Source organism: Aquarana catesbeiana, linkage group LG04, assembly GCF_042186555.1.
Source record: "Aquarana catesbeiana isolate 2022-GZ linkage group LG04, ASM4218655v1, whole genome shotgun sequence".
NCBI classification, from domain to species: domain Eukaryota; kingdom Metazoa; phylum Chordata; class Amphibia; order Anura; family Ranidae; genus Aquarana; species Aquarana catesbeiana.
Genome location: NC_133327.1, coordinates 526,790,333 through 526,805,366, shown reverse-complemented (window position 1 = coordinate 526,805,366; position 15,034 = coordinate 526,790,333). Strand labels below are relative to the sequence as shown.

The 15,034-nt window shown below is 39.2% G+C and overlaps 1 protein-coding gene across 1 annotated transcript in view; it reads left to right on the top strand.

Moving 5' to 3' along the window:
* Positions 1-15,034, top strand: part of SYNE1 (spectrin repeat containing nuclear envelope protein 1) — a 513,156-nt gene that overhangs the window by 253,945 nt on the left and 244,177 nt on the right. The window contains 8 exon segments of the mRNA XM_073627830.1: positions 2,277-2,413; positions 3,914-4,091; positions 5,054-5,236; positions 6,770-6,913; positions 7,475-7,630; positions 11,948-12,112; positions 13,993-14,165; positions 14,267-14,420. Of these exon segments, the coding sequence (XP_073483931.1) occupies positions 2,277-2,413; positions 3,914-4,091; positions 5,054-5,236; positions 6,770-6,913; positions 7,475-7,630; positions 11,948-12,112; positions 13,993-14,165; positions 14,267-14,420 (1,290 nt within the window).

Below are 15,034 nucleotides of genomic sequence, written 5' to 3'. Positions count from 1 at the left end.
GCATTACTAAACCACTTTTCTACAGATTACACAGATCTACACACAGATAATGACAAAGTAATAAATCCATAAAGTTGCTGATTCAATTATGCCTATATACAGTATATGCAATAAAGGCAGTAAACAGTATTGTCTGTATAAAATGATACATATAGGAGATCCAAAATCTGATTATTCTCATCAAATAAAGTTCAAATTATGGATCTGCCTAAATCTGCCCTGGCATGACCTCAGTTTACATAGAAACTGGAGTAGCTTTCGAACTCTGGGACCCTGGGAAAAATTTACACTCTTTCATTCACATGTACAAACTCTGCTTCTACAGGAGGGAAGACTTTGTGTTGCCAGGAACTTGGCTTTATGCTACACTGATTAAAAACATATGAAGAAAGTTAGGAGACAGGCTAGCATACAAAGAATACATTCATAACTTTAAAGTCACATACAGTAATATATATATATATATATATATATATATATATATATATATATATATATATAAGCCGAGTGTTTCAGCACATTTTTTTGTGCTGAAAATGCCCCCCTCGGTTTATACTTGAGTCAAGCACATTTCTGCAGCAAAGAATGACATTTTCCGAACCGAATTTGGGGCCCCGTATCTTGTGCAAACCCAGTGGAACTAGCACTACAACATATCCAAAGCTGGGGTTCCTAGCATCAAGTGGCCCCCGAGATACGGGGCCCTAAAGTCGGTTCAGAAAATGTCATTCTCTGCTGCAGAAAAGTGCTTGACATTTTCCAAACCAAATTTGGGGCCATGTATCTTGGGGCCTTTTGGTGCTAGGAACCCCAGCTTTGGATATGTTGTAGTGCTAGTTCCACTGGCTTTGCACACCATATTGTGTGCACTGGGGTTCACTTGGGTTTCTAGCACCAAGTGGCCCCAGGATACAGGGCCCTAAAGTTGGTCAACTGTGTCCACCTGCAGCAATGTCATTTCGGGACCCTTTGGGTCCAGAGACCCCAAATTTTGGCTGCTGCTAGGGGGCATCTAGGAACCCTTAACTACCAAGTTTAAAAGTTCGGGGGACCTATGGCTGCAAATGGGCACAGTGAGGCATGCAAATGGGCACAGTGAGGCTGCAAATGGGCATTGTTGACCCTCTTTTCCACTTACAGTAGCTGCGCATTTCTCACCCTAGGCTTATACTCGAGTCAATAAGTTTTCCCGTTTTTTGTGGTAAAATTAGGTGCCTTGGCTTATATTCGGGTCGGCTTATACTCAAGCATATATGGTATATACATACAAGGACAGTAAAGTACTGCGTTGACAGTCTCTTTGACCTATTTTGAAAAAAAAATTACTTGGTGAAAATTTGCTTATAGCTAATTCTGTGGGCCCCTGTAGCTGTTTGAATTGAATATGGCAATTTGCGTTAAATAGCTACTGTATATAAATATTAAGCTAGGAAACTGGAGGCTATTTAAATGCAAAGCCCACACCAAAGACTGTAGAACAGACTCGAGAGAAACTTCTGTATGAGATGATAGTCATATTACTGATAACGATGTCATATCACTTTTGGCTTAGATCTTATTTAGTCTACATAAAGTGGCCCAAATGACATATTTTTGGTTGCTTTTTTTTTCTTCCCTCAATTAAAATCACTAAGGGCTCATACAGAAATTTAGGATTCATAAGAGTTCCTAGTGTCCTTATGAGACCACAATCCTCCCAACTAATAGAATCTCTTCATGTGTTGTAACACTTGAGGGACCATTAACATTCATGGGGTCAACAGAGTCAAAAATTTCAGATGCTGCAGGCAGCATTCATTTGTTGCAATGAATAACAAGATGAAACCTATGCTCTGTTTAAATTTAAACTCCAGGTTTGGCTTTTATAGGATAGGATAGGTAATTGGAACCTCGATTCACTTTGTTTTCTCAGGACAGAAAATATGGTAAAGCTTAAAACAGTAGTCAACAGAGGAAAAATACAAGGAAATCTCTAATAGGGACACCTGTTCTGGTGTCAACTGTCACTTTGGAGAGATTTCTTCCTACTTCATGTTATGTTTTCAGGACAGGAAATCAGCATCTCCTTAATTAATATACAGACAACAATGAAGGCCTAAAAAAGACTGACATTCTCTCCAAAACAAGGGAAAAAAATTGTTCCCTATTGGCACCTGTGCATTTGGCTCATAACACTGGAACTAGGGAGAATACAAACTGAGATAAGACCTAGTTATAGAACCTAAGCAAGTTGTTTTTGTTAAGTATTATTCAGCTTGTATTATATTTATTTTTAGGATGCGCTCAACGCCCTCGCTGAAGCTGAACATATCACAGATGACTTGAAAACTCAACTTAATGACCTTTGCAGATTTACAAAAGACTTAAGTGTCTACTCTTCCAAAGTGTCTGCTCTTATTAAGGAATACAACAGGTATATTTCTTCTAGAATGTGCATAATAATAGCAAGATACTTCCAGAGACTAAACTCAAAAACTAGCAATGAAATAAGGCCACTCGTGTATCTTAAAGCAGAACTACAACTTATCTGAGCACCACAACCCCAAAAAAAACATAATTTTATTTATTTTTAATATTCAAAACAAACCCACCCATCCACCCATGTTTTTAGGCTTTATTTTGCTAAAAAATCACTTTTAAAAAACACCTCCTGGCATTTCTGGCCATGGCCATCGTGAATAATGGCAGATGAGTAATGTAGCATTTACTTCCTGTCTTCTGCCCTAGGCCCAGGCATGCAGGCAGGAGGGTGTAGTATGCTGAGAGAACCTCTCCTGAAGACTCCTACTGTGGATGGCATTGTTTGTCTAGGCTTGGAAAACAGAAAGTACCTGAAGAAATGTAAAAAAAAAAAAAACATGTAAAAAGGATATATGTTCCTACCTATTTACTAATGCTGGCAGCATAAGGATGAATAATAGTCAATTTTCATTGAGACAGTGAAGTTCTGCTTTAATATGTTTCACTTTTTTAACTGGAGTCTATAAGGGTTAAAACCTCTGTCACATGTTTTATGCTGTTTGTGTCTCAACTAGGGAGAATCACCATCTTTGTTACCAGGACTAATAGTCAGAATAAAATAAAAAATTTTAGGTTGCCACTGGCAGAAATATGTGAGTGGGATAGAGTGAAAATAACCAATGGGAACACTTGTTGCACTGACACCTGTCTTAAAGTGTTACTAAATCCAGGACCCTATATTCACTATTTCTGGTCTCCCACAGTACACAGAACATGGGAATGCAAATATTTTAGTAAATAGAAACTGCCAAATAGTTTTTCTCATCAGCAGTATATAGCAGTCTTTTAACTTCTATCAGTGTCTGGTTAAAGTTTATAGGAGGAGTTTTCATTCTACTCTGAGTGTCTTGTGAGGCTGCAGGACTCCTAACCATCTGTCTAGACAGTGCTGATTGGCCCTATGCTAATCACATGCACCCTCCCAAAAAAAAGTCTCTAGTAATACATACCAAATTGAGCATGTGCAGAGTGCCCCAAAGGCTCTGTACTGTCAGGAGATGGATTGGGGACAATAGAAGAATGCAGAGGATTGACCCCCTAGGTTCCACAGTGAGTTGTTTTCTCTTACTTTGGATATATCCTTTCTCATGTCCTGTTGTGCCTCCAGACAGAAAGTGAAGGATAATATCTTCAAACAGACACAGACAGGAAAAAGAAAAGAAATGGCCTGGGGGTTTTACCTATTACCTACCCTAGTCTGATTTATCACACTATGATAGCATTCAAGGGATTCTAAAATGGCTTCTCAAGTAATCACATTTAAAGTTAACCAATTTAGCATACCCTAAATGCTATAACAGCTTTATAAATTTGGTCAGAAGTTCAGTAAACTACAGCAAGATTTTGGCATACCTTACAGTCATATATTTGTTTTGTCTTTTTATCTATGAAGACTTTGCTTGCAAGCCTCAAAAGCCTGTCAAAATAAAGAGCAAACATTACAGCAGAGATTCCGCACAGGCTTCCGGGACTTTCAGCAGTGGCTGGTAAACGCAAAAGTGATGACCGCCAAGTGTTTCAATGTTCATGAAAGTATTACGGAAGCATCAGCCAGTCTAGAGAGAATTCAAGTAAGATGATATGCTGTTTATGAGGTTGTAGTATATATTGTTAAGGAGTATTCTCTCCTTTGTATTGCGTACTGTGCAGAGGCATAACTAGAACCTTCAGGGCACTGGTGCAAGCAATCATAAAGGGCCCCCCTGACCACCAGCCAGGGCCCAGTCGCAAGTGCAACCTTGGTACTTCCGCCACTGGTGCCAGTATTTTTTTATTTTTGCTTTTTTATTTTTTATTATTTTTTTACCATTTTTTTAAATTTATTTTACAATTACAATTTTTATTATTTTTTACATTTATTTAGCAGCCCTGTTGGGGGCTTTGGTGAAATATCAGGGGTCTAAACTGACCTCTGATGTTTCACCTTTAGGACGGAGAAAGGAGATTGAGGACACAGCTCTCAATCTCCATCTCTGCAGCCCCAGTAGCACAAAATGAATGGACGGGAATAGCTCTGTACAGAGCTTCCCATTAATTCACAAACGGACGTATAGTACACACAGTTTACTATGCCTCACTTACTAATGGACAGAGTTAGTGATTGGTACCGACTGATCAAGGAAGGGGTCAGTAAATGACACATTTACCGATCCCTTCCCCGCTCTCCATCCTGACAGATCCCCAGAGGAGAGGTGGGAAGCCGGAAGTGCCGCAGGGGATTGGGGGGGGGGGGGGTTCACAGGAGCTTGGGGCAGCAGGAGGTGGATAGGAGGTGCGGCATGTAGAGGAACCAATCCCCTCCATTTTTCTCCTGCAGCCACTCAAAAGCTGCAGGTGGAAAATAGAAGGTATCAGTTCCTCTATATATTGCCCCTCCTATCCAGGTGTATAGGGGGCCACACAGGCCCCCCAGGAGCATGGGGCCAGGTTGCAATTGTGACCCCTGTGACCCCTGTATGTACACCCTGGTTCTGTGCATAGTGTATCACAAGTGTATTGTTATGTTTTTTCAGCTTTTTGAACTTTTTTCTAGGAGTGCCTTTCGGAAAGTGAGAGTGGTCAACAAAAACTACAAATAGTAACATCTAGAGGTGAACTTTTGTGTAGTATTATGCCTGAGGAGAAAATTAAAACTATCCAGCAGAAGGTCCAGACAGCAAAAAATGATTGGAAGAGCTTCATTTCATCTCTTCATCAAAAGGAATCTGCTTTAGAGGTTGATTTTTATTTTATACTTAGTAATGTATAATATGTAAATACGATATAACTGGTGGTGTGATAACACCATGCTTGTTTATGTGAGCAGTAGGCAATCCAGCATGTTTTCTTTTTGCATAAATGGACTATAAACTGAAATTCTGATTAATAGTATATCTTGATGACATACAGTTGCACTGCTTAGGTCACCCAGTTCTTGATTTTGGTAGGACTGTCCCGAATTTTACATCACAAAAAGGGCTGGACAATAAGCATGGTATTTTTAAAGTATTGGCGTGTTTGTAAAAACCTGGAGTGCACTTGAGAAGATGGTGTATGAGATGACACTCTTATGTTCATTGCGATCCTGATTAGTCTTATGGTATTAGTTAAAGCGGGGGTCCACCTATCTATCGTTTTTTTTTTTTTGGAGTTCATTCACAAACTTTTCTTCTCATGATTATCTACTCACATGTTCTGTGTAATAAGTCCGCCTGTGTCCGATTTCGTTGTAAAGAATAACTTATAAAATTCACTGAAGGCGGTTTCCATCTTCATTGTGGGCATTTGAAGCCCACAAGCATGTATTTCCTGGATGTGGTGAATGCTGTGCTTCCAGCATTCACCGAGATGTTGTGATGACGCTGTTGCACAATGCATGCTGGGAAGCCTGAGACTAGCTCCCAGGGGACTGTGGGAGGTCTGGGAGAGGCTAGAAACACGCCTACTCCCATGGGAGGAAAACCAGGAAGTGCTAAGAAGATTAGAAAAAAAAAGGTAATTACGGCGATTTAAAATTTTTTACACAGCATGTCAGCATCTAGGCAAGGAAGAGAATGCATAGAGATAATGTTCAAAATTTGGGTGGAACCCCGCTTTAAGTTAGTTTAGTTAAGCCCGATACAATATTAAGTTCCAATATCAGTGATTTTAAGTAAACATCTTTTTTTTTAAATAAAGGGCAACTAACTGTATCAGCACTATATATGTTCTGCATCTACTGTAAATGTTGCTTCAAGCAGTGGTTAAGCCGACCCAGTGGCACATGATTTTTACGAAACAGACAGATCTCTCAGCAACTATCTTTTTGACAGACCTAACATAGTCTTCAAGTGTATACCATTGTGTAGTTTTGATAAATGACCATTCTCTGTATTAAAGGATGGCAGAAAGAAACCCTTCTCAGTGTGTGTACTGCCATACAATGGTGGGAACAGAGTCTCAACAATTATGAAAGTGCAAACAGGTTTACTTAGGATTAACTGATTTTGGCTTGCTTATATGCCTTTTACTGCAAATATAAAGTAAATAAAACTGCATAGGTGTGAATAGTGTACTGTAAAGGCATACTTTTTTATTTTATTGAATTACCCAATATTTCTTTTTATGTTTTTTTTGTTTTTTTTTTACTGTTACAACTTATTCTTTTAACTACTGACTATGTATATGTTTACGCTTGATTTTTTCTACTTTTTAGCTTTCCAGGATTCATTGATTCAGCATGTGTTAGTAGCTATAAATACTGTACGTTAATTTGTTGCATTTATTATAGAATCTAAAGGTACAAATGAGAGACTTTGAATCAAGTGCTCAGCCAGTTCAGGAGTGGCTCAGCAATACTGAACGATTAGTCCAAGACAGTAATAATCGCCTCCATGACCTGCCCTCTAAAAGAAAGGAACAGCAGAAGCTGCAGGTAACTTCAAGCCTTATTCCTGTGTGTGTCCATAGCCTCCCTAGGCTATAACATTTAGGATGTTATACCAACATAGTCTAAATTATTTCCTCCAGTCATAAGCTTACCTAGTAATAATCTAACATACTGTTCTCAGCTTAAAGGCCAGCTTTACCCAAAACTGATTGGTACTCATATAGCATGACTAACCTGCTGGCTGCTGTTTCAGACTCCAGTTGTGAAATTTCCCCAGTTTATATCTTCTCTGTTTCCCACAAGGCCATCATGAGGATGGTGGAGTTGGACTTCTCAATTATTTGTGTATTTTACTTATAGTGAATTCAGCAGGAGAAGTGGCACCCCCATTTTGCTTGGCATTGGTTCATTTGGGTAGCTTTTAGAATTTTGGGAGGTATTTCAACACTGGAGAGCTTTAAAAAGCCAACATGTGATTCAGTTTTTGAGCTGAAAAGTATATTTTGGGTAGAGACGGCCTATTGTCTAACGTGTTGCACCCAGCTTCTACTAATGTCTGTATGCCATTGTTTTCTGCTCTGTTTGAAATGTGCTTGTGCTCTCTAGTCTATCCTGGAAGAAATAGCCTGTCATGAACCACAGATCACCAGACTAAAAGAAAAAGCTCAGCAGTTGAGGGAAGGACAGTCTGCCAGCAAAACCTGTGTGCACAGGGTGTCTCAGCTGTCTGCTCAATATCTAGCTTTAAACAATCTAACCAAGGTAATGTTTCACTGTTTGTGCTTGCTGCCTGTGTGTTACTCTTGATGTGTTATCTTTATTGCTGCACCTGATGCTATGTACAAAGCATGGATTGTTTTAACTGCCTGAACAGTAACATGTATAATATGTACAACTAATTTGATAGGCCTTAAAAAACATTGTAGCAGAAATAAGCTTAAGAGAAGGAGGCTAGGGAAGGTTTGGCACTATGCTGTTGCAAGGAAGCCGTGAAGACTTTATTTAAAGTTTTGAAGGTAAGTCTGGTCTTTTACCCCCCCGTCTGTTATACATTGTAAAAGAACACTTGGAGGTTAAAGCGGAACTTTACTCATAACAACTTGATAAAAAATAATGTTCTTTAGCAAGGAGTATACATTCTACATTAGTAATTATGCTACCAAAATTAGTGCGTGCTGTAAACTGCCTCCAGCACTGGTTCTGTTTCTTCGTGCTGGAGGCTGCCATTTTGCTGAAGCCTAGAGCACCTGAACAGCAATAAATCATAAAGTGCAACTAAACCCATCAGTTTAACGTTTTCAAAAATCAGTTACATTCCTGGAATGTCGGGATTGCAAACTGTCACATATTTTCTTGTGTCCTCAACCAAACTGTCAAACCATTAAATGGCTGGAGCCATAACTGATCACATGTGCAGCACCATGGCAGTTGCAGATCAAACCGAAGCAGCCTTCTTGGCTGTAAAGATAGGAAGGTTTAATTCCACTTCAAGGCTGTCAGCAGATCAGCCTCTACAAACTCAGTGCCTAAAAATGGAGAGCAACTAAGCATGTGCAGAGCAGGGTGAGACGCTGTACTACTGCATTTTAAACAACATAGACACTTATTTTTATAGTTTAGCTATATCTGTAAAAGGGGCTAGCCTGAAGTGATCTAGCAGGAATTTTCTGACTGAAGTTCCACATTAAGCTCAGAGACTGTAAGCGTAACTTAATACACATCATCATCACCAATCCACACAACTGCAGGGCATAGGAATGAGAAGATGGTACTCCAGTAGTTAATGAGAGTCACTGACGTAAATATAAAAATTGCCATACAACTTAAATGCTTCCCCAAGGCAGTGGGGTCAGTCCAGGGGAACAGAAAAAAATGAATGGTGATGACAGCAGTCATAAATGCAGTACAGTATGTGTATCTGACACCTCACTGAGAGCTTGTATGTAATGAAATAATCTAGCTCAATACACTTTTCTAATGCTGGGAGTTAGAATGTATTGGAAAGTGCCAATTGAGCTCTCTATTTGAGTGTACTGTGCACTGACCTCATAGCCAATATCAGTACTGTACTGGTGTACTGGAAGGAAGAAAATGAGAGAAAGAGGATGAAGGAAGTCTTAGGAGACATTTCATCTGGTTTTGATTTATTTCCCTTTTTGCTTTGTGTGCAACAGCTTCTTTTCATCAAGTCCGAGAACAACCGTTTATTCGCCAAATGATCTCCACAGTTTTTGTACCCAAATGACCTTCACAGTTTTTGTACCCAAATGATCTTCGCAGTTTTTTAAGAAAAACCTGTGGAGATCGTTTGGCAAATTACTAACGCTGGTTGTTCTTGGAATTTGAATGGATTAAAAAAAAGGCTGCTTTACACACACAGCTAAAGGGAAAAACAAAAATTAGAAACCAAATGAGAGCAGCGGAGTCTCTAATTATAGTACTGTGCCAAAGTCTTAGGCAGGTATGAAAAAAAATGCTGTAAATTAAGAATGCTTTCAGAAATAGAAGTCTTCAGAGTTCATTTTTCTCAATTAATAAAATGTAAAGAAATGAACATAAGAGAAATCCAAATCATATCAATATTTGGTGTGACCACCCTTTGCCGTCAAAACAGCACCAATTCTTCAATTCTTCTAGGTACACATCTTGGACACAGCTGATCACAGATCGAGATAAAGGGCCAATCACAGCGGCCCTTTACCATGTGATCAGCTGTGTCCAATCAGAGCTGACCACATTTAAACAAACTTGCCAGTTATCAGCATTCCTTTCCTCACGCGCTGTCACAACATGAGGAAAAGAGAGCTGGTAAACAACAAGTGCGACAGGGGACATTTACACTGATAACCAGGCACTGATCACCAGTGCCCTGATGATCAGTGCAGCCCCATCAGTGCCCGTCAGTGTAGCTTATCAGTGTCCATTAGTGCTGGCTATCAGTGCCGCCTATGAGGGCCTATCAGTGCAGCCTTGTCAGTGCCCATCAGTGCAGCTTATCTGTGGCCATCAGTGCCGACTCATCAGTGGCCATCAGTGCTGCCTCATCAGTGCACATCAGTTCAGCCTCACCATTGCTTATTAGTGCACCCTCACCAGTGCCCACCAGTGCAGCTTCATCAGTGCAGTCTTCTTAGTGCAGATCAGTGAAAAATAAAAATTACTTATTTGCAAAATTTTATAACAGACACTAAGAAAAAAAAATTCTAAATGTTCAGGTTTTTTTTCATTTGTTTAGCAAAAACCCCATGATGATTAAATACCACCAAAAGAGAGCTCTATTTGTGTGGAAACAAATAATAAAAATGCTATATGGGTACAGTGTTGCATGACCACACAATTGTCATTCAAAGTGCGAAAGCATTGAACACTGAAAATTGGCATGGGCAGGAAGGGAGTGAAAGTGGCCAGTATTGAATTGGGTAAAGAAGAACAAGGAGTCCTAAAAGTGATGGTTTGCCGCTCGCAGAGCCCTGATTTCAACATCATCGAGTCTGTCTGGGATTACATAAAGAGACAGAGGGGTTTGAGGTTATCTACATCCACAGAAGATCTGTGGTTAATTCTCCAAGATGTTTGGAACAACCTACCTGCCGAGTTCCTTCAAAAACTGTGCAAGGGTACGTTTCTGTTCTGAAAGCATTCTTAAATGACAGCATTTTTTCACACCTGCCTATAACTTTTGCACAGTACTGTATATATGCACTACAATTACTATTCTGTTGATTGATAGGTATTATCCTATAATTAAATATCTCTGTAGAAGAACTTTTAGATTTCTTGCTTTCTTTAGGTTGTATTTCACTAAAAGATTCTTTTAACCTTTGCTCCATCATTTGTTGCATTAGTTAAGCTGCCAGGATCAGAACACAGTATTAGGGAAGTCATGCTTTACACTTTCCATGTAGTATGGAGACTTGGACACTCATGAAAAGATTTCCCCCGCAGAGACACTACATTGCAGTCTGAGCAACTACAGAACCACAATTTCTTAGTGATCTGGCAAAGCTACCAAGACAATCTAGGCACAATCTTTGAAGGAAATACCAAGGGGGTTCTTTTTGCTTTATTCTGCAGAAGAGTTTTATACAGTCTGCACTTCTTTCCCTGCAAACACGTTGATAGAGATTTACATTGCATTCATATATCATTTTAATTGCTTATCAAAGCATCATCAGTGTGATGCTGCTTATTCTGTTCAGCATGTAATAATTATTTATTCTGTGTGTATTGATCTGTGTGTTTTTTTTTTGTGCATATTCATTTGCGACTTCCAAAACTAATGTGAGTTAGCCACCACTAATAATGACACTTACAGGCCTGCACACGAATCCTGAAAAAGAACAATTTCTGGCCAGCATCTATTTAGTGGATCACTACTATTGCAGTTTGATAGGAGCATGCCATGGTGTGCCACTGCTGGATAAAAAATGTTATTACTGAAAGCTAATAGCAAGGTGCTGAATGTGCCACTCAGCTCATAGTAGTAGCTGCTGGCTTGGTACCCAACCAATGTTTCTGTGAAGACTAATGCTGCTAATGTGTCCTGTGATCTGTTCTAGGGTCTGTCCAGTAATTACGATGTGGAATTATGTGTTACATCAAAAGGTAGCATTATTTCTTAGGCTAGGTTCACACTTGTGCGGTTTCCCTGTGGCTACGTTTTCAAGGGCACAGCAGCCCATTCATTTGAATGGGCTGCTGTACCTGCAGGAAATGCATGAAAAAGGTCTCTTAATGTTTTCTAAATACACAACCCCTTGGAAACCAATTGGTGCTATGCATTTCTGCGCATGGGAAAACATGCAACAGTTTCCAATGTGTTACGGTTCCATTAAGCATTAATGACACCCCTGCATGTCTGCTAAACAGCAGCCTGTTCTTTCTGCGGGCGCGCAAATACATAAGGATTACACGCAGACCCACACCCACATATAGTAGATGTGAACCTAGCCTTAGGTATCACTACACAATCAATGTCAATGCAAAAAGAGAAAAGGACACAGTCACAAATATATTGTTCAGCTTTCGGAGACTCAGCATTGTTCCAAATTTCCAATATTGCACCTAATTATTCTGTAGGAAAAAATGTCAAGGATGGACCGAATTGTTGCAGAACATCAGCAGTTTTCTCAAGCCTTGAATGAGCTTCAGGACTGGACAAAGGATGCTATTCACCTGCTGCAGTCCTACTGTCACCCGACAGCAGATAAAAGTGTCCTTGACAGTAGAATGTCTAAACTGGAGGTAAATATGTTACAAACATTTCATTTATTTTTATCTTATATTCATTCAGCAAACATTGTATTTCATGAGTAATCCTTATAGTTTACTAATCCTAATGTGCACTCTGCTCATAAAATAAAACTAGCTAAATAACACAAATAAAATGACAATAAGGAATAAAAGTCCTTAAAAGTTGTATCAATAATCTCAATAATTAAATGTTCCCAGTTATCAGTGTCCAATCATATTATATCAGTGCTTTGCAGTTAAAAAGTGCTAAACCCTGCAAAAAGTTGCTCCAAAAATGAATATGCATGCATTAACTGAGGTCTCCCCCTGAAATGGATATGCTCACCAAATGCCGTGGACCACTATAATTAATGGTCAATATGCGCTTGTTATCTTCTAGCCACACTGTTTAGTAGACTGTCTCTCTTCACCATGCCACCACCTGGGATCTCTCGCGGTAGGATATTAATGCAAAGGAATTAAAAGTTTCCAGAGTGTTAAACAAACAACCAAACAATAAGAATCACACTCACAGTGAAGAGTGCTATACTAGCATATCATTAATGACTATAATTCAATAAAATTTACTCCGCTTCAGTGGTGGATTCAGTAAAGCATATAAAATAGAGTGTAAAAAAGTGCCTAAATGTGTTCCAAACATACATTTATCCAGTTATGCCCATCGCTCTTTTGCTCCGCCTGAAGTAAATGGACTCAATAAATATGATAGAGATCAGAGTAACACTTGATGGAATCAGTTCATAACTTTCCCTTTTGATTGACTTTCTTTCACCACAGATTTACATTCCAAATTCCACTCAAGTTAACATATACATAGAGAAAACAGAACCTCTCTATTGTGTAAAACCACAAGGATTTTACTACATTAGACAAAGTCTGCCTTCCTCTGGATCAACTATGGGTATAGGATTATACAAATGGAGGTTTTTCTTTTTTCTTTTTTTTCTATGTTGGTTGAACTGGATGGACGTGTGTCTTTTTTCAACCATATTAACTATGTAACTATGTAAAGTAAAACACACTCATAAAGACATGTACTATAACAGCACCAAATATTCAGTCTATGAGCCTTTCTCACAGCACTTTCAAATTGTGTAATGTCTTCAGCATCTCCCTGCTCACTCATCCCGTTTCATCATGTAACTTCTTCAGGAGTTGATATGCATATTACCCTGGTTTCTCAACATGAATTTAGGCTGTCTGACAGATGTTTATGCCATGTCTGGTTTATGTAGAAGTGCAGCATTTAAACTGTAACAAATGTTGTTTGTATCACTAGTCTGATGTCAGCCTGTGTGTGCTTCTATTCTCATAGGTTAAATAATTAGCAGAGTTCCTTTAAAATGCCACTAATTAATGCATTCTTGCAGCTACTTGGATATCTAAATGACAATTGCTGTAGGGTTTTCTGCACACTAGTATGAAACATCTGTTGTGTAAGCTTGTATTGATCTCATTGGCTTAGTAAATATCTTCTTTCCCTTTGATTTTCACTGAAAACTGTACTGTCAGAGGTATTCCATAGAAATGCATGTCAAGAATGGTGGAGGTACTATCCATATAAATAAGTCAAATTTGAAACTGTAAAGTAAAACCAAATGAATTGTCGTGAGTGATACTATCACTTTGCTTTCTTTTCCTGGTGTTGAAGAATTAGGTAAAAAAATGGACTCTTCATATAGCCTATTACAGTACAAAGTAGTAGACATAGGCAAATTGATTTGCTAATCAGGAGTGGGACAACCTTATTACAAGCCTACACTGATGTAAGGGGCTGGTGGCTGATTCTGTTTGTTAGCCTTTTTCCAAGTTAAAACATTAGTACTGAGTGGGTGCTAGCTATTATCATAATGACAATTCTTTTGGTATAGGCTCTGTTAATGGTGAAGCAGGAGAAGGAAATACAGATGAAGATGACATCAACCCGAGGAGAATCTGTTCTAAGAAACACATCTCCAGAAGGAGCCCCTGCCATCCAGGATCAGCTTCAAGACCTGAAGGACTCCTGGGCCTCTCTGTTATCCTCCTGTATACATTGTAAAAGGTAAACTTTATAGATGCATTGCATGTTTCTCTACTTAAATTTGCTTCTTTTGTTTCACCTTTGAATAAGTAAGTGTATGTTATTGTCTTTTATTATTACAGCCAACTTGAAGGGGCTCTGTCTAAGTGGACAGGCTATCAGGATGATGTGCGACAGTTCTCCAGTTGGATGGATGGCATTGAGGAAAGACTAAATGAAGCCGAAAGGCAGTACAATGAACTGAGAGACAAAATTGCTGCACAGAGCAAAGCTAAAGTAAGTATATATTTATTCATTTACAGTAATTTACTAAATGTGTCTATAAGCATCTAACAAATTAGCAATGAAAGAATAGCCTAAAGTGGAAGTCCAGTCTAATCCTAACTCAGCTTAAACCCACGCCCAGCCCCTTCAAAACCCTAGTCTATCTACTAAGTGAAAGGAAGATGTGTATACTTACCTATTCTGAAAGGAATCTGGTGCTGTCACATGATCTCCCAAGCCGCCGCCTTCAATGAAGGGGAGAGATCACGACAACGGATGGAATGCCTGTGCTGTGACGTCACCCATAGGCTTACTATGAGGCATCCATTGTTGGTTGTCTCTCCTTTACAGTGAAGCTGCACTGACAGCTGCTCACTCTCAGAAAAGGTAAGTATACACATCTTCCTGTCACAGGGTAGAAAGAATAAGGTTTAGAAGGGGGTGGGAGCAGATTTAAGCTTAGTTAGGAATAGACTGGACTTCCACTTTAAGGCTTCATTCACACTAGATGTTTTTACTGCTGCTCTTAGGGGCGTCTGGTGTTTTTTTTTCCTGGCTCTAAACTCTCCTGCATGTTAGCCTATGTGTCCATGCACACATAGGCTTTTAGCAGCGTTTAGTAGCCA